The sequence below is a fragment of the Nelumbo lutea genome, chromosome 2, assembly GCF_056320005.1.
Source record: "Nelumbo lutea isolate HS-2025 chromosome 2, American lotus-T2T, whole genome shotgun sequence".
Classification (NCBI taxonomy): Eukaryota; Viridiplantae; Streptophyta; class Magnoliopsida; order Proteales; family Nelumbonaceae; genus Nelumbo; species Nelumbo lutea.
This window is the reverse complement of record NC_142685.1, coordinates 111705682-111729852: the sequence shown is the minus strand read 5'-3', so window position 1 is coordinate 111729852 and position 24171 is coordinate 111705682. Positions and strand designations below refer to the sequence as shown.

Below are 24171 nucleotides of genomic sequence, written 5' to 3'. Positions count from 1 at the left end.
ATTAGATCCCTACTGAACAAGTGGAATGAATCCATTGGTGTCAAATCTACAGGCAGGATGTGGTTTATAGGGGTTACTAGTAGACTATGAGGGGCAGTATAGTCTATTTATCCCTTTTATAACCTTGTCTCTCTCTCTACCTTAATTTTCAGAGAAAATAACTTACCTTAATTTTCAGAAATATAGACCTATTTTTTTTATTACCTACTCTCTCTCTACCTTAATTTCAGAAATAACGTACCCAAAAAGTAATTAAAAAACTGTTTCCGCAATCACTATTATTAGATATAAATTTAAATTTATTTTAAGTAATTTTTTCTAAGATATTTTCACTAAAAAAATACTTCTCAACTTTTTTTTTTTTTTCTATAACCCTGCAAGGCTGCAACACAGGGGCCCTTCCGTTAGTCTTGTATATATTCCTCTATCTTTCTCTTTCTTTTTCCACCTTTTCTTTCAAACCAAACACAACTCAAAAGTTTATAACTAGAAGCCCACCTCTCCAAATCAGAAGCGGCTGCGTGAAGGACCTTCTCAGTCGGCAGTCCTTACCTTCCAAACAAACATGGGTTTGAGTTTGAACAGCTTGTTCCACTACTTTGAAATGCTGAAGAGGCTGAGGCGGGCAGCCAAAAGGATAGCCAACTGACAGCCGTTTTGGGCTCTCCCAAACAATTGATTTAGTAGGTATAATCCCCTTTTGCTACGAACCCTGAAATTAACATTCCATATGGTGGGGTCACAAATAGGAAAAGGCTGTGATTTATCATTTTAAGGGCTGTTTGGTTGTGTTTAAATTTATTTAATAAACATTTTGTATGGTATTCATTTTATTTTTCTCACATGGACGGAGACAGAATTTTATTTGATAAGCGATTTAATCAAATAGAAGAAAATGCCTATATACGTACCACTGAATTGATATCGTTTTTTTTTTCCAGTTTTAAATGACATTGTAACCAAACACCATATTAGTTCAAGGCTAAAACTGAATCCACGTTGTAAAGCCAAAAGCATGTTTTTTGTTGTAATATTGTCTTTTAGATATTTCTTTTCTGCAACATCCAATTACGTGGGCCATATGCATGAAATAGAAATAGAAATAAAAATTAGAGAAGATTCTTGATTAATACCTAGGCTTAGTGCCACTTAGGCCCCCAAATTTTAAAACGGGATAATTCAGTATTTGAATTTTTAAAATGTGTTAATTTAGTACCTATTGTTAATTTGTTGTTAACCATCCATTAAGTGGTATTTAAAAAGGCACAAATACCCTTCTAGTGTCATATAATTTTCTTTATCAACTGTTCAAGCATTGATAAAAAATAAACAATCTCAAATGTTTGCTTTTTTTATTTAAAAAGGTTGTGATTACTATAATACTTATTGAGATATGATCTTAATTTTCTTAGATAGAAAAGACAAGGATTTGGGATTGTTAAATTTTTGTTAGTGTTTGGATGATTGATAAAGAAAATTAGATGACATTTGAAGGGCATGTGTTTTTTCAAATATTACTTAATAATTGTTAATAATGGATATTAAATTAGCATGTTTTAAAGTAAGGGTATTAAATTGTCACCTTTTAAAGTTAAACGACCAAAATGGCACTAGGGGCACTAATCGCGAATTGTTTTTAAATATTAGGAAAAAGAATAAAAAAAAGGAGGGAGAAAGGGTGAAAGAATGGAAAATGGAAAGAAAAGGACCGACGATGCGACGACGAAAGAGGGAGCATGGTGTCAATGACTCGGTGAGACACCGTCCCATCATCCCGAGCCATTTGGGCATTGGAGTAACCAACCGAGTCACTTTGTCTATTTCGGAAGGGCTGCCTACGGAGCGCGCCCTACAGATCATCACTTCCGTGTATTGAGAACATTTTTCGTACTTGTCACGGGGAAATGTTCCCAATGCACGAAGGAGATGAATGCTTGGGCGTTAGTGGGGCGCTGTGCGGGCGGCAGCCCATCCCGTCTGCACTCTGTCCCATACTCACACATTACCACGCGATCTACGATTGATGTTGTTCTTCTCGTCTCCTCAACAAACGAGGGACGGAAAAAAGGGGGAAAACAAATCCTTCTCAAACACGACCCCCATCTCTCTCTCTCTCTCTCTCTCTCTCTCAGGTACGTTTCGGACATAGCGTTTGTTTTCTTTGTTTCTGCGCTGCAAAACCCTAAAAGAGAGTTCTATACTGTTGCCTTCTAAGTGTTAAGGAAAAGCTAGTTTCTGCTGAATCCATTCATCACGTTATTAGCTTCTCGGTTGATCGTTACCTTTTGCATCTGTTGCATCAGTGGAACCTTTCGTTCTATGTTTTTAGGGTTCACAGAGGAATTCACTGCTTCAGCAATGGTAGGGAAGTCGCAGTTTCGTTGAGAAAGATAATGGTCGGATTGGGAGAGGTGGTATTTCCCAATTGCATGGGCGAAGAATGCCTGAGCTGCGTAAAGGGGTACGTCGCCGTCGTGCTCCGACCGTAGATCAGCGAAGGAAGTCAAGAGGTCGAGCTGTGGAGGAACTTGAGCCCTTGGTCCGGAGTTGCATCAGAACCAGAGCGGCGGTTGCGAAGGAAGCAGCGGAAGCTGCTGCTGCTGCTGCGGCTGTTGCTGATAAGACTCGGACGGTGAAGCAGAGGACGAGACTGGCGGCGGGGAACCGGGCGAAGGCGGCGGTAATTGTTATTTCGGAGAAGGAGAGTGAGTCGGGTGGGGAGCGGTTTAAGGAGGTTTTGGAGGAGGGGGAAAGAGGTGATTGGATTGAGAAGCGAGTTGAGGAGGTTCGGGTGGAGAGTCGAAGAAAGGGAGCGATGGATGATGAGAGTGGTGGGTTGAGTGCCAACAAGGCTGGTGGGCAGGAAGAAGAAGGGAGCACTGCTCCTTTTCCTGAGAGGGTATCGTCATTTTTCTTCTTTTCCAACTCAAGAAGTTGATTTCTTTCTAATTATCTTATTACAGTATTGATTTTCCCTTGCTTCTTTCACATTTCTATTTACTGTGCATTATCCATTTTTTCCCCATCTTGGTTGGTGCTGGCTATGATTTCCTTCTGACCTGCTGTTATAGTTATTCCAGTGGGAAAATTAGTTTTGGAATTATTGTTTTCACCATCTTGGTCATTGTAGGGTTTAGTATTGTGATAAGAACCCAACTTTTCGTGTCATTTGATTCTCAGACACTTCAATTTACCCAAAATACCTATCCCAGGTATGGTATTGTTATGTATATGATCTGGTATGTATGTTGGATCCATTAAACTAACTGACCCTATTTTTTTTCTTAATTGTCTTGAAAACGTCTCTAAAAGCGTACATAACATTTTTTTCTTTATCCCCTAGTTTATTTGATATAAATGAACAACTGATGTACAAGATAAATGCCATTTTTCTTACCAAATATTTACTTGGTAACAAAGACAACATTTTGGTACCTTTTTGTAGAGATATAATGTTAGAACTCAAAAAATATAATTTATTTTAATACTGTTTATTTTCTATAGATGTGTCCGTGATTCCATGTTTTGTGATATTACCCCCGAGCTTCTTAGACACGTGTTGGGTTCTGATTCCTATGTCTATGCCCATGCAACACTGTCTAAAAGTTACCATTCTTGATCACTTTTAATACTATATACTTTTCTATAGATGTGTATGCAAATCATTATTTTCTCACCTTACTGAGTCAGACTCTTAGATGCATGTTGGATTCCAACTTCCATGTCTATGTCCATGCAACACTATCTAAAAGTGACTTTTTGGGTGCTAAATTATGATGGATTTAATACGGATTTGATACTGTCCACTACATTAGATATGTGACCACATAAACCATAAACTCAAACGGTTTAAAAAACAAGTAAACCATTAATTGACTTTCTTTGAATAGTTGCTATTAGAAGTTGAAACTGTAATTTGTGCACTGCTGTGGGTTGTCCTTTATGCAATGGGGATTTTGAAGAAATTATTATAACATATTATATTATGAATTCTGTCTTGCTGTGTTAAAATTCATTTATTGCATTTTCTTGTTGGTATTTCCTGTTTTTTTACCCGATATCGCTATCGACATTGAACTACTCTAAAATATTAAGTGTGACTTCCTTGCATGATTAACACTCTTTGATCTGGTTCGTAATTAAGAAAATTTCTATTGCTTAAAATTGGATTCTATATATCTTCATGTTGGTAGAAAATCTTAGCCAAATCTCTTGATTATCCAAAAAAAGAGGTAAGTTACAGACAGCTGCCCTGTACTTGGGGGTAGTGATACTTAGCACCCCCTGAACTTTTGTATTCCAGTATTTTGCTCTTGCCGTTAGCATTCCATCAATTGGCTTCAAGGAATATTCCTTTAAACATATCTAAAACCCCAAGTTGCCCTTATGTTATTTTCATGAGACAATTTTTTCCCTTTTAACTTGCTTTTTTTATAAGATCTGAATTCTCACATGTTTTTCTCAACTTTCTTTCAACAAAATTCATCTTGTAAATGCCTTGAGAATTATTGGTTCATCATTGCCTTGAGAATAATTTGTGCCTCAGAATGGTTATTTTCATCATTTTGATATTTGCTGTTGTCAGTCCATAAAATCTTTAATGGGCAATATAGTGATTTTACCTTCACTGTGAACCCCATTAGCAATCCAGGGGGCAAAGTGCTGTAATCTACAAATTCCAGAGGGGGGAGCCTTTGTCGCAAAACAAAGTTTGGCGGGCTTAGTGTTACCACCCCTAGGTACAAAGTGGCTATCTGTAATTTACCCAAAAAAATCTTAGTGAACTCTCCATATATCAAGGTATTGAGGTTAGACAAATTTGACTAGTGGTTGTATACCTCCATCTGGGTACATGTACTCTAACCGTATACAACAAAGATCTCAACTAGAAAGGAGACCTATCCAAACTTACTGGCAGTGGACGTATCCTGAATCTTCATTCAGATAGGATTTAGATCCTACAATCCTGGTTTGTGCATTTGTATAAAACATTTACAATTTACTGGGATCTCATTACTTTTTCTGCTCTGATCAATTGTAATGCCCGTTTGTTTTTATTTGTAGACTCCTTTAATATATTCAACTTTGTTGTTTGCATTTTTTAACCCATTCTAGTGGATGTGTTTCTGTACTAGAAGCTAATGGAAAAAGAAGTTTTGAAACTGAATATCATCTTCATATTAGTGTTCAGTTTAAAACAAAAACCAGAAGTAGTAAACCGACATAGAAAAAAGTAGATCAGATTAAGATAGGGGCAAGATAATGAACAGCTGAAGAAAGAATTTGCAGTTAGAAGAATGGAAATGAAAATCAATACAACTGTGACGGCATGACGACTAATTGAAGTGTTATTTTTTTGTATTTTGTGATAGGAAAAAGTTGCTTGATATGTAATCCATTCAAGAAGTTACATTGATACTTGGAGGGCAGAACTCTATTACTAGAAAATACTATCATTTGCTTGTGGGTTTTTATTATTGTACTTCTTTTGGTCCAACTATTGCCTATTGGGATTTGTTTGATTGAATGAGTCTTTGAGATGGACATGGTGCATGCAAGTGGCTAATGAGGTACATGCACACTGTATAAATGTGCCACACATGATACATCTATGCTGCGGATGGTGTGTTATTCACACTTCACATGCTTTGTTAAGATTCCAGCATGACATGAATAAGGTCATTGCCAATAGTTTGTGATGCATAACACTCATAATCCCAAAGTAATTGTGAAATAAGTCAATATCTGAAGTTAAATTAGGGAGGTCATTTGATAATGTATATTATCATGGTTGTGGTGCTGGTGAAGAAGCTAGTGGTTATGCATTGTATATGTTGCTTTGTTGTTAAATCTCCTCTTTGGTTTGAGATCCAGGTTCAAGTAGGAGGATCACCGGTCTACAAGATTGAAAGGCGGTTAGGTAAAGGTGGTTTTGGTCAGGTATTTGTTGGTCGCCGTGTATCAGGAGGGAATGAAAGGGCAACAGGTTCTGGGGCTATGGAGGTAAAATTATCTTACCTTTTTTCTTATTATTAGCTTAGTTCTCTTCTTATTCATCATAAATCAACAATAATATGTGAAATTAGGTTTATATTTGTTATATCATTGGAGGTCATTAGGTGGAAGAACCGTTGTTTATGGCTTTGTACAATAAGGATGAAGCGTCCTGAACTCATATGCTAGACAGCTAGAGTTATTGTCAGGCTTTTGTGTAAACTTATTGTTGGTTTATACTTTATAGGATTCCTCAGAGCTCCTATTCTGTTGTTCCCATTGGGCCATTTTTGGGTTTCTTCTTGAGTTGGTCTAAAGTTCAGAAACTTGGTTGTTTGTCTGGGATTCAGTTGGATGGTTTGGAGGAGCTCTTTTTTAGTCAGTTTCCCCCCTTTTCTTCCACTATTATGCCTGTCAAATGACTATAAGTTGGAATTTTTATGGTATTTATGAATGTTCTTTTGGACCTTCTTCTATCCTTCTTTTACTTATGAATTCTTTTACCCCCAAAGTTTTCATGGATTGGTTGTTGTTGTCTATTTTGTTCATAGCAGGTTGCTCTAAAGTTTGAGCATAGAAGTAGTAAAGGCTGTAACTATGGTCCTCCTTATGAGTGGCAAGTTTACAAGTATATCTGCAGGCTTTTCTCCAACCATTTCTTTTGTTAGATTTTCTAATATCTATTTTCTATCCACATTTATTTGTTGCAATTTCTTGTTTAACAGCGCTCTTGGTGGTAGTCATGGAGTCCCTAGAGTACACTATAAAGGGAGGCAAGGTGATTATTATGTAATGGTAAGATTTATATTTCTCCTTCCCTCCTCTCCCTTCTCTTTTCTCCTTTCATATAATAAAAGAAAAGAAACTCATCTATTTTTCTTTCATGATTTGGCATTGCTGTTAACTACCATTTGTTGATTAGTATAATTCTTTTTTTTTCTTTGATAGTTAACTGAAAGATGATTTTATTAAAAAAAAGAGTACAAGGAATACAGTACTTGAGGGGGTGATAAAGCATCACCAAAAGACAACTAATACAAGAGAAATCAAGACAACTAATACAATGCTCCTCAAAAACCGAGTAGACACCAGACCCAGAACACCTTTGACAGACTTGTTCACATTTGAAGGTTGACCAGAAGTTTCCCCTGAAAGAGTTTCTTAATTTTCCTGAATATTCTTGAAGTGTGTCAACATCCAGTCCATGATCAATAAACTACGATATGGGCACATATCTTCTCTGTACTTCTGCACTTTCTTTAAAAAATTCTACTATTTCTTTCATTCCATACCCAAATATTTTGAATTCATAGATTTTTTATTTTTCTTCCCTCTTGTATGCATGGTGTTCTGAGAAAATTCCTCTAGTGCTCTCTGTCTGCTTTGGCTGCATTCTCTACACATATAATGGATTTTGGAATCTGCTCTTCTCAAGTGGTTTGTTTAATGCTATCCATAGGAGCAAGCCATGCAAATATTACCAGCCTTTGAGGGATGAGACTGGCTCATATTCCCCCCATATCTGAACTCTCGATTTTATTTCTAATTAATGCCTTGTAATATGATGTAACAATTAACTTCCTATTACTGCATTTCTTCAACCTTATCTCGCCCTTCCTCCTTGGGTCAACTTGTTAACCTTCCAATTTGCTTAGAAGTTAATACATTCCTCCAATTCCCAATCAACGATCTTCTAAATTTTTGAGCATCATAGCACTTGTTCACCCAAACTTCAAAGCACTGAACTTTAGCAATATCTATGACAGTCGTATTTTCCTTTTCATTCTGCAAGTTCTTCTCAATTATGTCCAGAACTTGTTGCCATGTCACAGTACTAGATGCTTTTGCCCTATTGGTATTCCCCAATAATTGAATGGAAGTTCCCCAATCTGATAATCGAGTCCAACGGCCTTTAATCTTGTCTTATTACTCCAATTCCAATCAATATGCTTTTGGATACATTTAAGATGAATCTAACGTTTAGATCTTGCTCCGCCAAAGCATCTAGGAATGTGAGAATATCATCCAGAAGTGATTGTTGATTATTCTAGCTCTTATACAGCTATACTGCTTTCTCTAGGTGCTACTGTGTTCTTTTGATTTTTAGCTACTCATCATCCACTGTTTCTAATTTGTCATGTAATTGTTCTATAATGTACATGCTGTCTGTGGTCTATGTGCTCCTTTTTTGATTTATCAAATGATTTTCTCCTTATCAAGAAATATTTGTGTGTAATTTAGTTTTGTTCTACATATCTCAGGTTATGGATATGTTGGGGCCTAGTTTATGGGATGCATGGAATTCTTCAGGGCAAGCGTGAGTATTTTCTTTCATAAATTCTATTGTGTCTTGACATTGTTGCCTTAAATTTAGTTTTTCCTTGACAACCGGGGCATGCCTATCCCCTCCTAATCTTGTTTTTATGTTAGGGAGTTCAATTCCCCTCGTCAATTGTAATTTCTGTGTTTTTGTTTTCTCTTTAACTGTTCATTTTAAAGAGATGCTTAAACTACCTAAAATATATCATAATTTGTTAATGATGAAAATGTTCCTATTTTTGAATAGTTCAATTTTTAGTCAGTTTTGTGTTTGTGCCTTGTTCTTGCTGTAAATTGGTAAAAGCTGAATTCATTGGTTATTTATGGGCAGCTATTTCTCTTATTTCCTTGTGGAGTTAATTTGAACTTGAACTCATTGTTGCCCTTTCAGAAAAAAAAGTTTTAAACATTTTGGGAAGTGATACTGGACAAGGTAGGGGTTCTTACAAATTCTGGATCTGGCTGTGGGCTTTGTGGGGTGAAGGGGGGCGGGCTTTGGGTAGTTAATTATGAGGAATAGGTATGGTGAAGCGAGATTTTGTACAAGGGTTAGGTAGCTGAGGCCAGCTTGATTTATGCAATTGTCATTGTGCATATTTTTCAACTTAATGAATATACCTTACAGTTACCACTTAACATTCAAGAAAAAAAGATATTAGAAAGAAAGAGAATATTTCATTATGTCTTGTTGTTAGAGTAACTACAAAGAGATAGGCCACTTATAAAAAGAAGAAAATGAGTGAGAGGGGAATAAAGGAAAAAAACTAGCAACAATCAAAATTCTCTAAACTAAACTTTATTTCATCAAGTCAATTTTATTTTTTCAATTACAGTCGTTTTATTTATAGACTCATCACAAGAACCCTTAGGTCCCTTTATGGGTTCCAATTTAGACTGGGAAGCTGACCCAAAAGTACAAAACAACTTTTTTTGACCAGTGATTCAGTGATTGGACAAATTTTGACCACTTGAAAACTATGACAGACACAAAGCTAACCCATAGGGACACTCAAATAAGGATTCTATCTCCTTGAGAAACTCCAGTAACAACTTGCTTGTCCTATTAAAACACTACTGTAAATAAACCTGAAATTATTGAAAACAGTAAATCACGATTTTATTGTGAATAGTTATTACAGCAGGAGTTGCTTTAAGTCTTTAATAAAAGTACATAAATTACAACAAATAGTAATTTTGATCTACTAATAACACTAAATTTCTAGAAGAAAATTTATTTCTCCATATTCATTGCTTTTGTATCTACATCATGGGGTCTTACACTTTTGCTTTGATTCTTCCTGATTGGGGTTTTGTTAGTAGAAATTCCTTGTTACGGTGTTACCTGTACTGATGTAACCTACACTTTTCCATTGTATGTTCATGATAAGGTTTTACAAACACCTCAATAAACTTGTTTCACCATGGTAACTCTATGTGGACAAGCTGTTCTTTGGAATCAATTTTGACAAGATTTTTTCACATGATGCCATTATTTCTCACAATAATTCATGAATGGGCTAAGTTCAGACACAAAAAAAAAAGGAAAAGAAAAGAAAATGGCAAGAAAATATTAGTTTTTTATAAAGAATTGCCCCTTCTCTTTCATGATATGCAATCAAGAACTTGAGAACCTGAGTCTATATTGTCTTTTCTTGGATGTAAAGAGCAATAATGGGCTATTAGGTTTTGATTAGGAAAAAAACACTAGAATTTGTGGTCTAAATCTCTATATTCTTTTAAAATTTGATTTAAGAGAGGATGCCAATAAAAATGATTTAAGAGAGAATGACATCAAGGGAAACATAAAGCTTATAAGTAGAGCCACAAGAGATGGTCAGTGCAGATTGTGCCCAATGATTCAAACAATTTGTTAGGTTTCTGATTCTAGGCATATGATTTGAGCACAAATCAATTTATTCAAAAACAAGTCAATAGTAGCATTCATATGATACCCCACTTCAATTTGAATGGTCTGATTTGAGTTTCGAATTGTAACATTGTAATAAGATTGGTTGCTAGATTTTTGACATATCCTTTTTGGCATTTTCTAAAATTTGCAGGATGTCCACAGAAATGGTAGCCTGTATTGCAGTTGAGTCTATATCAATCCTAGAAAAGATGCACTCTAGAGGGTAACTGTTTGTTATCTACATTGCTTGCATTATTATCTTTTTCTTAATCTGGGATTTTCCTTTTGTCATGGTATTCTGCAAGTGCAGCTACCCTATGGTCTAGAGCATCTTTTTTCTAGTCAACACCGTTCCTCTAATACCTTGTTATTCACACAATTTCTCTTTTTGATATTAGTTATGTTCACGGTGATGTGAAGCCTGAAAACTTCTTACTTGGAAAGCCGGATACGCCACAGGAAAAAAGGTTGTTCCTTGTTGATCTTGGATTAGGTAAGGAAGTTAAGTAGTCATTAGTTTATTCATGTAGACAAACATTGTGTCCCCTTTGACCTAGCTTTCCTGAGCATTTCTTTTGTTGTTCCTTCTTGTGAACTCCTGAGCCCTCTCACATCCAACTTATGATCCTCATTCTGCCTGAAGCAAAAAAACTGAAAAGCCACCTGGTAGGCCATCTGCCTTTTGCTGTCTTTCCTGCTACTATCTGCTGTGATAAGTCAATGTCAGAACCCTAATGATCCTAAACCCCAATTTATCAATATTCAACATTGCATACCAATCCCGAAACACAAGGGTGGAAGGAGGGAGTTGCCTCTAGTTAGCAGTATCGAAATTGATTACACATTTTCAAAATAAATAAAAGGAAAATAATTAATATTTTAAAAAATGTAATGTAATGTTTATCAATTTAACAATGATAGAACTATAAAAATATAAACAGTCAAAGAATTTGTAAAATATAAAAAATGTATACATAAAAGGGTACAGAATTTTGTTAGTTTTTTGTGGTAAATGAATACAATAAACAACTTACTCTTTTATTTTATGTATTAGAAAATGCTTGCTCATGAGGCTTATGTCACATGCCTTGGGGAAGTGGACTGCCTCATGTCATGTCTCAGTGCATGAAAGCACTGGTTGCAATAAAGCTGAGGCACACCTCAGTGTATGGATATTATACCTTTTTCATTCACTGTTTGTTATATGTGCAGCAACAAGATGGAGAGATGATGCTACTGGTCGACATGTTGAATATGACCAACGCCCAGATATGTTCAGGTTGGTTGATGTTTATGCTTTCATATGATGATGGCGCAATTTTTTATTATAATATTTATTTTCATTCTCAATGTCATTTTCCATGCTTGTTATTGCAGAGGAACTGTTCGTTATGCTAGTGTTCATGCTCACTTGGGAAGAACTGCGAGTAGGAGAGATGATTTAGAATCTCTTGCATATACTCTACTCTTTCTTCACCGTGGCAGGCTACCATGGCAGGGTTATCAGGTAATGCATTCTATGATTCTATCCCTATGGTGTTAAAGTTTGTTTTAAAGTTATTCTGTATGGCTTGACACATTTTTTAATGAACTGACATACATTATTTTTTTACAGGGTGATAACAAATCCTTCCTAGTTTGCAAGAAAAAGATGGCGACATCTCCTGAAATGCTTTGTTGCTTCTGCCCTCCACCTTTTAAACAATTTTTGGAAATTGTTGTGAACATGAAATTTGATGAAGAGCCCAATTATTCCATGCTAGTATCTTTGTTTGAGGGATTGATTGGACCAAACCCAGCCATTAGGCCAATTAACACTGATGGTGCTCAGAAGGTAATAAGCACATATTTGAGCCTGATAGAGTTCTATAATGACTATTATTTCTTACTACTTGAAAATTTATGCTACCTTTGCCAGATTATCTGTCAAGTTGGTCAGAAACGGGGTAGGTTGACCATTGAAGAAGAAGATGATGGACAACCAAAGAAGAAGGTCCGTTTGGGAGTACCTGCTACTCAGTGGATATCAGTTTACAACGCTAGGATGCCAATGAAACAGAGGTACATTGTTACCGTTTTATAATAACGTTGTCCTTCACAAGCAGTTTAATTAAATTTTGATTTAATTTTTGTCTGAAGACATAAATGGAAGTGCATGCCACTGAATGTAATGGAGGGCATTGCAAGATTCATGTGGCTGACGGCAAATATCTAGTAGAGGTGTCAATGGGTCTGGTTATGTGGTAAATCTGCATTGATCTGTTGTCCTTAATCAGGTTTCCGGATGACTTCCAAGACAGCTAGCTGTACATGCCATTATGAATAAGTTTACATCAGGAAAATCAAGAGGGAGTAAAGATAGAGTGCCAGCACTGTCCAAAATCAGAATATGTATATTGCACTCTTTTCTAAACTCCTTGGAGCATGTGAGGAGAGAAAAATAACAAAATTTTAATTTTGTTCATAATTTTTGCAATTACATTTCCCTAAAATTTACATTCTTATTCATCAAATAAAAATACTACTCTTGTTTAAATGCACAGAAGTCCAAACGGCAGCATTCTTATTATGTTCTGGTTCAAGCATTGATGGCTATTATAGGGTTAAAAGGGGTGATTCAGTTTTGGTGGGCACCTATACTGGGGCCTAATTTGTAAAACATTAATCTTTTTTACTGCGATTATGTGGTCGGCCTATTGTTGTATTGGTTCTATCACATCCCAATCATTTCCACATGTAGGTATTTCTTCTCCACATTAATAAAATGACTGTTCTGTGGGGAACAATCCTTTTCGAATGAACACTCAGACTTTCAGATCAAGCCTTCTTCCAATGATCCGTACACTTATGATTGCTGTTTGATGCAATGCCAGTGAACCTCACCGAGGTGGTTTTGTAAATTCATCCCTCAGTGTGTGTGTTTATATATATATATATATATATTCTGGTAAGGTTTGTAAATCCATCCCTCAGTATACAAGGAGTTATCAACTACATGACTACATCCCTGGAAAGAGTTGCCCTACCTTAAAATTTAACTGTAATGTAAGTGAAGGTGGTTAACCATCACTTATGTATTCCCTGTTCTTGCCATTGGTTGCTGTCAGTGTAGTGGCAATTTATTTTTGATTGGTAAGAGATGGACAAATTTTATTAACAAATTTCAAAAATATAGTTAATATGATGGATAATAAACAGCAAAAGCATTATCCTTAGCTGGATCAGTACATCCAAAAAGTTACAGTGAATGACCCATGCCCATACAAGTCCTCTTTTTGCCACCTCTGGTGGAGGAGCCTATCATCCCATTTGCTTATTTTCAAATCTAGTGAACCCTCTGTATGCTGAACACTTGGCCTCCCTAAGAAGGTCCAGTGATTTAAAAGGTGCGCATAGCACACAGGCCAGGTGCATGGTGTGCACCTGGTGTGCCTTAGTTCAATTTTGTTTTATAAATTTAATTGTGGATCTTTCGAAAAATATCTTGTATGAAGAAGGATGAGAGAACATTAGAAAACAACTATTTATGTATTGGCATTGTTTTATGTAAATTTTGATTGGAAACAAAATAGCATATTGTGTTAGGTAATAAATGCTCTAATAGTTACTGAATGCTCATTTTTCCCTCCTGATCTATAACAAGGTACCATTATAATGTATCTGATACACGATTGCGCCAACATGTGGATAGAGGAAATGAGGATGGTCTGCTTATAAGTTGTGTGGCATCTTGCTCCAATCTTTGGGCACTCATAATGGATGCTGGAACTGGTTACACCAGTCAAGTTTATGAGCTGTCCCCATACTTCTTGCACAAGGTACAACTGTGTTACTATAACAAGTTTATATCTGGAACCCCTGTTGGCTCAGTTCATGTTATATGTCAAATTACATTATATATTTTAAATTTTGATGCTTGAATCATCATAGGAATGGATTATGGAGCAATGGGAGAAGAACTATTACATCAGTTCCATTGCTGGTTCTACAAACGGAAGCTCTCTGGTGGTGATGTCCAAGGGTTGGTCCTCTTTCTGGCTGCCCATTTCATCTTTTATTTCAATAATAAATATATAAATGAAAGAATACTAATATGACATTTTTATGCCACAGAGTGGAACATATATTCTATTACTATTATATATCAAAACTGGCAATGAAACTTTAATACGGGCGTGCACATTCGTTTTTCACATTCATGTAGTAAGCTAGCTAATATTGAAAAGTCTAGGTTCGACCATGTGCTCCAATTTGGTTTCTGGTATTACATATTACACATTTTCAGGGGACTTGGGTGGGTACAGTGCAGGGTGCACGTTAGACCCATGAGCAATATCACAGGCAGCCTGCATTTAAGTGGATACAGTCATCCACTATGAAGTTTGTTTATTTATTTATTTTGCCATACCCACTCAGACCCCTAGGTTGGTTGTCTACTTGATAGGCCGTAGATACATCTACTGGGTTGCCTTCTCAATGCCTGGGCAACACTTAAACCATACTTCATCTTATATACGATATGCCCAGTGAAGTACAAACACGGATAGGGGTTGATTCATGTTCGCTATTTACGTCAAGATATGCAAGTGTCTGCAATTTTCTTTTTCCTTCCATGACTCCACTTTTCTAGATGCCATTTTAGCTGTCTTTTTTAGCAGCAAGAAAGTTTTGTTGTGGATTTTCTTTTTTGTTCTAATTTACTTCTCTTTTACATTATGAAGGTCTAATTGTCCTCAATTTTGGTACTGCTGACTTCTGTCTTTTCTGTTGTTTTTAATTTTACAACTTTCAGGTCCTTTCTGATTAATCTATAATATTTATTCTTTTGTGGTTATCTTTTTAACCATAGTCCAATGTTGTATTTCTTGGTAGATTGAATTTTGTTCTTTTTAACATGTTCACCCACTCAAGTGCAGATGTGTAGATCACAATTGAATCTTAATTATTAAACTGGTGAAGTTTTGGCAAAATTTCTGTAGGCACTCAATACACACAACAATCTTACAAAGTCAGTGATTCCTTTCCCTTTAAGTGGATAAACAAGAAATGGAGAGAGGGATTTCATGTGACTTCAATGGCAACTGCTGGCAGCCGATGGGGTGTTGTGATGTCTCGCAATGCTGGCTTTAATGATCAGGTCAAGTTTCACATTTGGGCTCCTACTCTCAACATTTATTAAATATTTATTTATTTATCAGTGAGGTTTATTTAATGTTATGGTGCAAAAGTGAGATATAGGGATCATGTCACATTTTCACAAATTCTCTTTACACTCATCATCATCATCCATGCCTTCTCACAAGTTCTGTTTATACTCGTATTTTTTATTTTATGATATTTGGGAGGATCTTTGGTAGGGGAACTCTGCTTTCAAAGAATTATTTTCTTAGTTATTTTTCTCTATCTAATCATCAAGGCCGAGTGGTTTCATCTATTGTTTCTTCTGTGGGTACTAATTTTCCTTGGGATCTTGGTTTCCATGGATGTTAGGGATTTCCTTTGTTTTGAACCTCCCCTCCCTCTATGAAGGAGTGTTTCTGGACCCTCTCGCCCTGATTCCAGAATTTAGTTCCCCTGTGCCTATGGGAAATATTTTTTTGCTTTCTTTAAATTTTGTTCTCATCATTCATTGGCTTCTGATGTAACCGTTTTCGGCCACGTACCAATGTTTTGTGATGTAAAATTTTTTGGCTAAGTACCTCGTCATTTGACCCGGTGGTGGCGTGCCTTAGCGATGATCTACTTGGTGGTGAACTGCCTACTAGCGAGCTGCTTGGTGGAGAACTGCCTAGGGGCGAACTGTCTGGTGGCGAACTGCTTGGTAGCGAGCTCCCTGGTGGCGAATTGCCTGGTGGCGAACTGCCCGGTGGCGAACTGCTCAGTGGCGAATTGCCTGGCGGTGAGCTACCTGGTGGCAAACTCCCTACTAGGTGGCCGATGACTTAGAGAATGGTGGATCTCCCTGGTGCGGCGCAATCCGACTGCCCTCAGCATGAGGTGGTCTTCTTTCCTTTGTAGGCAGTGGGAGCTGAGGGACCTGCGAGAACTCCATCTTTTCCTCCTCTTTGTAGGTGGCGGGAGCTGAGGGACCTGTGAGAACTCCATCTTTTCCAACTCTTTGTAGGTGGCGGGAGCTGAGGGACCTGCGAGAACTCCATCTTTTCCTCCTCTTTGTAGGTGGCGGGAGCTGAGGGACCTGCGAGAACTGAATCAGAGGTCCCGGGGGTATTTTCCTGGCAGGGGCTCTTCGATGCTTAAGTTAGCACTTTGATTGTAGAGAGCTTTGAAGATAATATGTGAGAGCTAGAGGAGGGGTTACTTCCCTTTTTTCCTCCCCCTCCCCTTTGGGGGGTGAGGTCTTTATATACCGGAGTCCTCGCGGGTCAGGTGGGTGAAAAGCCTCCAAACGGTAAGATTCGTCACATCCTGTCAGAACGGGGGTACGGTGAACTCCTTGAGGTCGTCGGGCTGGCGCTTGTGTCAGGCGGCCAGGTCGACACCTGGGTCGGGTTGTCAGGGTGGCGCCTGCGTCAGTCGGCGGGTCGGTGTTTGGGCCAGGTCGTCAGGTTGGCGCCTGTGCCAGTCGACGGGTCAGTGTCTAGGCCAGGTCGTCAGGCAGGAGATCTTCTTGCGATACGCCAAACTACTCTTGTACCGAACTTCTCTACAAGTGGCGAGCTGCCCATAGCGAGCTGTCTGGGGGTGAACTCCCTGTGGCGAGTTGCCTATGGCGAGCTGTTTGTGGCGAGCTCTGCCGAACTGTTTGTGGCAAGCTCTGTCGAGCTGCCTGGCTCTTCGACGAGCTCCCTGGTGAGCTACCGAGCTCGTGGGGTATGTATGCCGCCGAGTTTATCGGTGGGCGGCTTATGGGCGGCTTGGCCGGATCATGTGCTAGGCTGGTCCAGGTTGTAAGGTCGCGAAGGCCGCGTGCCAGACCGTGCGCAGGTCACGCGCCAGGCTGTGCGTCAGGCCGCGTGCAGGTCGCACCAGGCCGGCCAGACTGGTACCTGGGTGTGTCACCAACTTCGTAAGTTTGTTGGCTGGGTGTTTACCTAGTTGTCACGAGATGCCTCGTGTCACAATTCCACTAGAGGGCCAAATCTGCCCTCATCAATAGCCCCCCATTCCCGAGCTGATAGTAACTCAACGAAGGGAGTAGATTTCTTTTGGCCCGTAAGTCGATGAGCTAGTAAGTGCTGATCCAATTACTAGTGTGGCCCGTAGGCTTTGGGAGCGACTCGTAGTCTACTCTTCTTTGACTTTTGCCCGTGCCGGAGAGGCGACCGGGTCTTAAGTAGTAATGTGGCCCGTAGGCTTTGGGAGTGGCCAGCGGTCTACTCCTTTCTAACTTTGCCCGTGTCGGAGAGGCAACCGGGTCTTAAGTAATAGTGTGGCCCGTAGGCTTTGGGAGTGACTAGTGGTCTACTCTTTTCTGACTTTGCTCGTGCCGGAGAGGCGACTGGGTCTTAAGTAGTAATGTGGCTCGTAGGCTTTGGGAGTGACTAGTGGTCTACTCTTTTCTGACTTTGCCCGTTCCGAAGAGACGACCGGGTCTTAAGTAGTAATGTGGCCCGTAGGCTTGGCCTGTGAGGTGTCGAGCTATGATGGTGCTGCATCAGCTTCGTAATGCCGGTCACCTATTCCTACAAGAAGCTACTAGGAGCTTGACCTTCGGGGGCAGCACTACTAACTTTAGGTTGCCAGCTCACACGTGAGCCTTGGAAGGCTCGACCGGTAAGGGCGCCTATGTAGTCAATTGGCCGCCAACTCCTACGGAAGCCACGAAGAGCTCATCTTTGTAGGGGGACCTTGCGGAGAGGACTGATGTGGCATTATCTGAATTGAAAGTAAGGTTGGTAGAGCTACTTAGTCCGTTAGCTCCTTGCATAGTCTTTGAATTCATAAAAAATGTAAACTATAAAGCGATAGCTAAAAAGTGAGGACTTAGCTTTGGTAAGATGAGAACTTAGCTTTTGAAGGATGAGAACTTAGCTTTTTGTAGCGTGTTCCCACAGACAGCGCCAATTGATGTAACCGTTTTCGGCCACGTACCAATGTTTTGTGATGTAAAATTTTTTGGCTAAGTACCTCGTCATTTGACCCGGTGGTGGCGTGCCTTAGTGATGAGCTACTTGGTGGTGAACTGCCTATTGGCGAACTGCTTGGTGGAGAACTGCCTAGGGGCGAATTGTCTGGTGGCGAACTGCCTGGTGGCGAACTGCTTGGTGGCGAGCTCCCTGGTGGCGAACTGCCTGGTGGAGAGCTACCCGGTGGCGAACTGCTCGCTGGCGAACTACTTGGTGGAGAGCTACCTGGTGGCGAACTCCCTACTAGGCGGCCAGTGACTTAGAGAATGGTGGAGCTCCCTGGTGCGGCGCAATCCGACTGCCCTCAGCATGAGGTGGTCTTCTTTCTTTTGTAGGCAATGGGAGCTGAGGGACCTGCGAGAACTCCATCTTTTCCTCCTCTTTGTAGGTGGCGGGAGCTGAGGGACCTGTGAGAACTCCATCTTTTCCTCCTCTTTGTAGGTGGCGGGAGCTGAGGGACCTGCGAGAATTGAATCAGAGGTCCCGGGGGTATTTTCCTTGCGGGGGCTCTCCGACGCTTAAGTTAGCACTTTGATTGTAGAGAGATTTGAAGATAATATGAGAGAGCTAGAGAGCAGGGGTTACTTCCCTTTTTTCCTCCCCCTCCCCTTTGGGGGGTGAGGTCTTTATATACCGGAGTCCTCGCGGGTTAGGTGGGTGAAAAGCCTCCAAACGGTAAGACTCGTCACATCCTGTCAGAGCCGGGGTACGATGGTGAACTCCTCGAGGTTGTCAGGCTGGCGCTTGTGTCAGGCGGCCAGGTCGGCGCCTGGGCCGGGTTGTTAGGGCGACGCTTGCGTCAGTCGACGGGTCGCTGTCTGGGCCAGGTCGTTAGGTTGGCGCCTGTGTTAGTCGGCGGGTCAGTGTCTAGGCCAGGTCGTCAGGTAGGAGATCTTCCTGCGATACGCCAAACTACTCCTATACCGAACTTCTCTACAAGTGGCGAGCTGCCCATAGCGAGCTGTTTGGGGGCGAACTCCCTGTGGCGAGCTGCCGGTGGCGATCTCTACTGAACTGTTTGTGGCGAGCTCTGTCGAGTTGCCTGGCTCTGTGGCGAGCTCCCTGGTGAGCTACCGAGCTCGTGGGGTATGTATGCCGCCGAGTTTATCGGTGGGTGTCTTATGGGCGGCTTGGCCGGATCATGTGCTAGGCTGGTCCAGGTCGTCAGGTCGCGTGCCAGGCTGCGCGCAGGTCGCGCCAGGCCGGCCAGACTGATGCTCGGGTGGATCACCAACTTCGTAAGTTTGTTGGATGGGTGTTTACCTAGTTGTCACGAGATGCCTCGTGTCACAATTCCACTGGAGGGCCAAATCTGCCCTCATCAGCTTCATTGCATTTCCTGTTAAGGAAATTTGAAGTTGGTCGGAACCATCAGAAATAAGGGCTTTCTGTTGGAAGGTGTTCCACCAAAATATAAACACTCGTGTTGTGATCTATTGCTGAAAAGAAGACCTCACTGTTGTTTGTCCCCTCATGCATGTTTTGTTTTGTTTTGCCAGAGTAGTCTTTTTATGACTTAATGATCTCCCTGTTTGTTATTTGGATTTGGGAAAGGATCTTCTCCTTGTTGGTTGCAGGTGGACCCCTCCCCATGCGATGGAGAGTTTCTTTAGGGTAACTTTCTTTCTACCATCAAGAGAGAGAGGAAGAGTCTTATAGAGATGCACTGGGGCATTGGCCCTTTGGTCTATATGGGAGGCAAGGAACATTAGGATTTTGTTAGACAAGTGAGGGACTAAAGAGGATATATTGGAAAACATCTTGGTAAGCTTTGGTCATTCGGTTAAGTTCTTAAAGCCTTTTGACCACTCCTCTGTGCACGATATTACAAGGACAAAATGAGGGCCGAGTCATCCAGGCAAAAGACTATTATCTCCTTTATTTGGTGCCTACCAAACAATAGTACCTACAAGCTTAATTTTGATCTTTGCAGTTTGGGTAACCCAGGACCTCGTGGGGACTAATTAGGGATTTCCATGACTGCACAAAGCAATCTTCTCAGGGCTTATAGGTTTTGGAAACTTAACAGGAGCAGATCTTCTAGCAATACTTCATAGAACCAAGTTGGTAAGGCAACTAAACATCACAGAATTGATAGTGGAAGGGGATTCAGAGGTTGTAGTAGCTTTGATGAAGGCTGACAGCAAGGGCACTTGACACTACAGAAGCACCCCAAGGGAGACAAAAGCTATGATGAGGGAAATAAGTATGTTATATTCATGGATCCACAGAGTGGGGTCTAAATAATTCATCTATTCATGGGGACATTTTTATGTATCTACATATCATAGGGTCTGGTCACATTTGGACCATCTTGAGTGTGCTTGATAGTTGTATATACACACTTAACTTTTCAATTAATGAAAATTTATGTAACCGATCACAATATTTGGGATGCATAAAATAATTTCTGTTTTGTCAACGAGTCATCAGTTATGATACTCATTCCTATACATGCTTAGCATACCCTTGTTGGACACAATGTATGCCTGGTGTGATACTGGATACTGCATGGATACTTCTAGGATACTCTGCTTCACTGTAACTTCCAAAATATATAAAATTGGAATATTTACAAACCATAATATGAAATGATGTATTATTTAGAGATTTAATTGAATTTGGGAATGATATAAGCATCAGGAAATCACACTTAAAGAACCAGATTCGAAAGCATGATATAAATATATTAAATAAGTTGACTGTATCTGAATCTTTCTCTAATCTTAGGAATTGGAAAGTTGTAACCCAATTTCATGTCCTTTTGTCTGGGCATCACTGTAACTGAGAAAGACATTCAAGAACAATTTCTTGAATGCTTTGAATGGCCAGTGATAGTACATCAATCAAGAGAATGTAACACCTTCATGTTTGCTTTGGTTTTTGATTTTTAATAGCCAAAAATCTCTGAATTTGCTGTTATTTGTGAAGGCTGCATATTCATTCTTCTGAATTCTCCTAGAATGAAGAACCAGAATAAGAACCGACTTCTCGCTCAGCCATTACAATTGTTTTTTCTAATATGTGCTGATTTTTTTTTTTTTTTTTTGATAAGCTTAATATGTACTGAAATTCAATCTTGTTTGGAAATTCAATCTTGTTTGACTTCTCACTCAGCAGTATTCTTCCTTGTGATGTACTTACTGCCTTTCACGCCATCCATAATATATTTGCCATTGTACCATCATCTGATGAGTCTTTCCTGTTGATTCTCTAAATAGTTATTTCGTATATTGTATTTTGCTTTTAATTGGTGTTTCATACTTACATTGTATATCTGGATTTTTTATTCATTCTGATATTTGTGACTGGCTTCTGCAGGTTGTTGAGCTTGATTTTCTCTATCCAAGTGAGGGCATTCATAGACGTTGGGATAATGGTTACCGAATAACATGTGCAGCTGCTACATGGGACCAAGCTGCTCTTATCTTGAGTGTGCCCAAACGCAAACCTAGTGATGAAACTCAGGAGACCTTAAGGACATCTCAGTTCCCAAGTACGCATGTCAAGGTGAGACCTGACGCGGATGGTACTGTTGTCTGTTGCAAGGATGTACAAGGGGGTTAAACAACCATTTTAAAAGATATTTCAGGGGTTATTCTTCTTTCTTATTGGGTTTATTCCATCCAATGTTTTAAAATGTGGAGGCATGATGCGAGGCGTTCCACTACCTAGAGGCATGAGGCGTAGTTTAGAACGCAAGAGGCGTAAACCTCCCGAACACGAGGCTTATGCCTCCTTAAGAGGAGGGGGGTTAGGAGGAGGATGAAGAGGAAGAGGGATCTCATTTTTTCTTTATTTTTAATAAAAATCTTTTATATTAAGAAGAAAAAAGATGCATAACATTAGTTGAAAGGGGGGGGGGTCTTGTCCAACGGCAGGGGCAAATTACTTTCTTTTCCCTTATCTTTTCTTCCATTCCCTTTCTTTTCCTTACCTTTACTTTTTTTTTCCTATTTTCTTCTTTTTTGTCTTTTTATATCAGAATGTGCACGAGGCATACGCCTCTAGCACGCCTCATTAAAAAAGCGCAAGAGGCATATGCCTCAGAGGTGTCAGTGCCTCTGGCATACGCCTCAGGGCGTTTTGGGAGCGCCTTGCCTGGAGGCACGTCTTTTAAAACACTGATTCCATCTCTATTTGGGTCCGAAGTTCAGGACCAGTGGTTTCTGTTCTCTCTTCCCTCTATCATATGATGGTCTCAACTTGTCCATTTGGTTGTGATTACCCCATCTCAACTTGCCCACTTTTCTGGCCTCCATGTTTAGTTTCATATATTATTGTTATTATGTTACCTTCATCATGTTTACCCCCAAAAATCGCACCATCTCTTTATCTGTAATTCTGTATTATTGGTTCAGGAATGAGTAATTTAACAGTTGTGACCGTTGAGTGTCATGGATCTTGATGGTGTAACTTTTCTAGATATAGCTAATTCTAGAGGTCGTTGATTTGACCAGCTTAGATGTTGGCAGTCCATCTGTAATTTTGATATTGGTGAAAGACTAGCAGTGATTCAGTTCACAGTATTGATATCTTTTGGCTGATTAAGATTCTGGTGGTATATGTACAGGAAAAATGGGCAAAGAATCTCTACCTCGCGTGTGTTTGCTATGGACGCACTGTATCTTGATTCTTGAAATAGGAGCTTGCCGTCAACATGCACAGTAGATCTAAAGCTTGTACTTTTTAAAGATGTATATTTTCTCAGAAGTAACTTGTAAGGTTGTTGTCATTTTCTTTTCTACTGTTCATTGTATATCTCTTTGATTAGGGAACGAGAAGCTTTACTGCTGGTGCAGAAGATTTTTCTCCAATATATAATTTAATTTTATGAGAAAGGTTCTCATACGATTGCTTTAAATTAGGTGTCAGGCATTGGCAATCTTTCCTGTTGTTTGGCGTGCTTAATGCCCGATATGGGCCGTATCTGTCCAATATGCCATAGTATCAGTGCTTTTCGTATAATATCAGCCGATACACACCGATAGAGGCATATTAAACTCGAATTTAATAGAAAAGTGCTGGTTAAACATGATTTGATCACTGATTAAGATGGTTTCACTAAAAAAAGCTATCTTCTATTTTCTGATAATAAGTGATAAATTATCTTTTATTAAAATTAATAAATATAATCTAAACAAATAATATATTCAATGACTGAAGTATAAATTAAAAGAATAATATTTAAAATTATTATTTTATAAACCAATAAAGTAAATAATTTATCAAATCCATATATATATATATATATATATGATTTTTAATTTCAATAATTTTTTATAAATAAAACCATTATTAATAGAATAATTATTTTAATACTTAGAATTGCTTATGTAGACTTGATAAATTATAATTGTTATTTTATAAATTATTAATTAATATTTTAATTTGTATTAATTAACAATGTATTTATTATTTACAAAGATGAAATGTTTAAATAAGAATTAATTTTTTATTTTAAAAGATTCATAGATTTGATATACATTTAAAATTATTTATTTTAGTAATTAAAATTTATAAATTTTCATATGATATACATTCAAAAATTTAATAGATTGACATATTTTAAGTTAAGAGTATTAATGGTAATATATATTTTTAGATATATCATTAAAATATACAATTTCTATGTATTTTGTACATTATTTTTGGTTATTTTGACATTAAACTTGAAGTTATTAATATAATTATTGAATTTGTATACATTTCTTTAGTATATTCATACATTTCAATATAATTCGTCCATGTTGTATGTTTTCCAAGCATATCCATATTCCAATTATTTGATATGATACCTGATATCAACATTTTAATACTTGGTACTTAGTCGATGCATTTATAAATTTGTGAAAATATGAA

General features: G+C 38.8%; 1 protein-coding gene across 2 annotated transcripts; it reads left to right on the top strand.

Moving 5' to 3' along the window:
* Nucleotides 1–1730: 1730 nt before the first annotated feature.
* LOC148872818 (casein kinase 1-like protein HD16) lies at nucleotides 1731–23173 on the top strand. 2 transcript variants are annotated; one of them, XM_088970171.1, is made up of 17 exons: nucleotides 1731–2132; nucleotides 2330–2899; nucleotides 5875–6003; nucleotides 6549–6622; nucleotides 6720–6789; nucleotides 8256–8311; nucleotides 10374–10445; nucleotides 10621–10715; nucleotides 11435–11501; nucleotides 11600–11729; nucleotides 11838–12056; nucleotides 12141–12283; nucleotides 13866–14040; nucleotides 14153–14243; nucleotides 15202–15359; nucleotides 21631–21819; nucleotides 22883–23173. In XM_088970171.1, exons 2-17 carry the CDS (start codon nucleotides 2441–2443, stop codon nucleotides 22940–22942), a joined length of 2187 nt encoding a protein of 728 aa, XP_088826297.1. In that variant the 5' UTR covers nucleotides 1731–2132; nucleotides 2330–2440; the 3' UTR covers nucleotides 22943–23173. The 2 variants fall into 2 exon arrangements, with proteins under 2 accessions (XP_088826297.1, XP_088826296.1); XM_088970170.1 differs by having other exon boundaries at nucleotides 2022–2899.
* The last annotated feature ends 998 nt before the right edge of the window (nucleotides 23174–24171 follow it).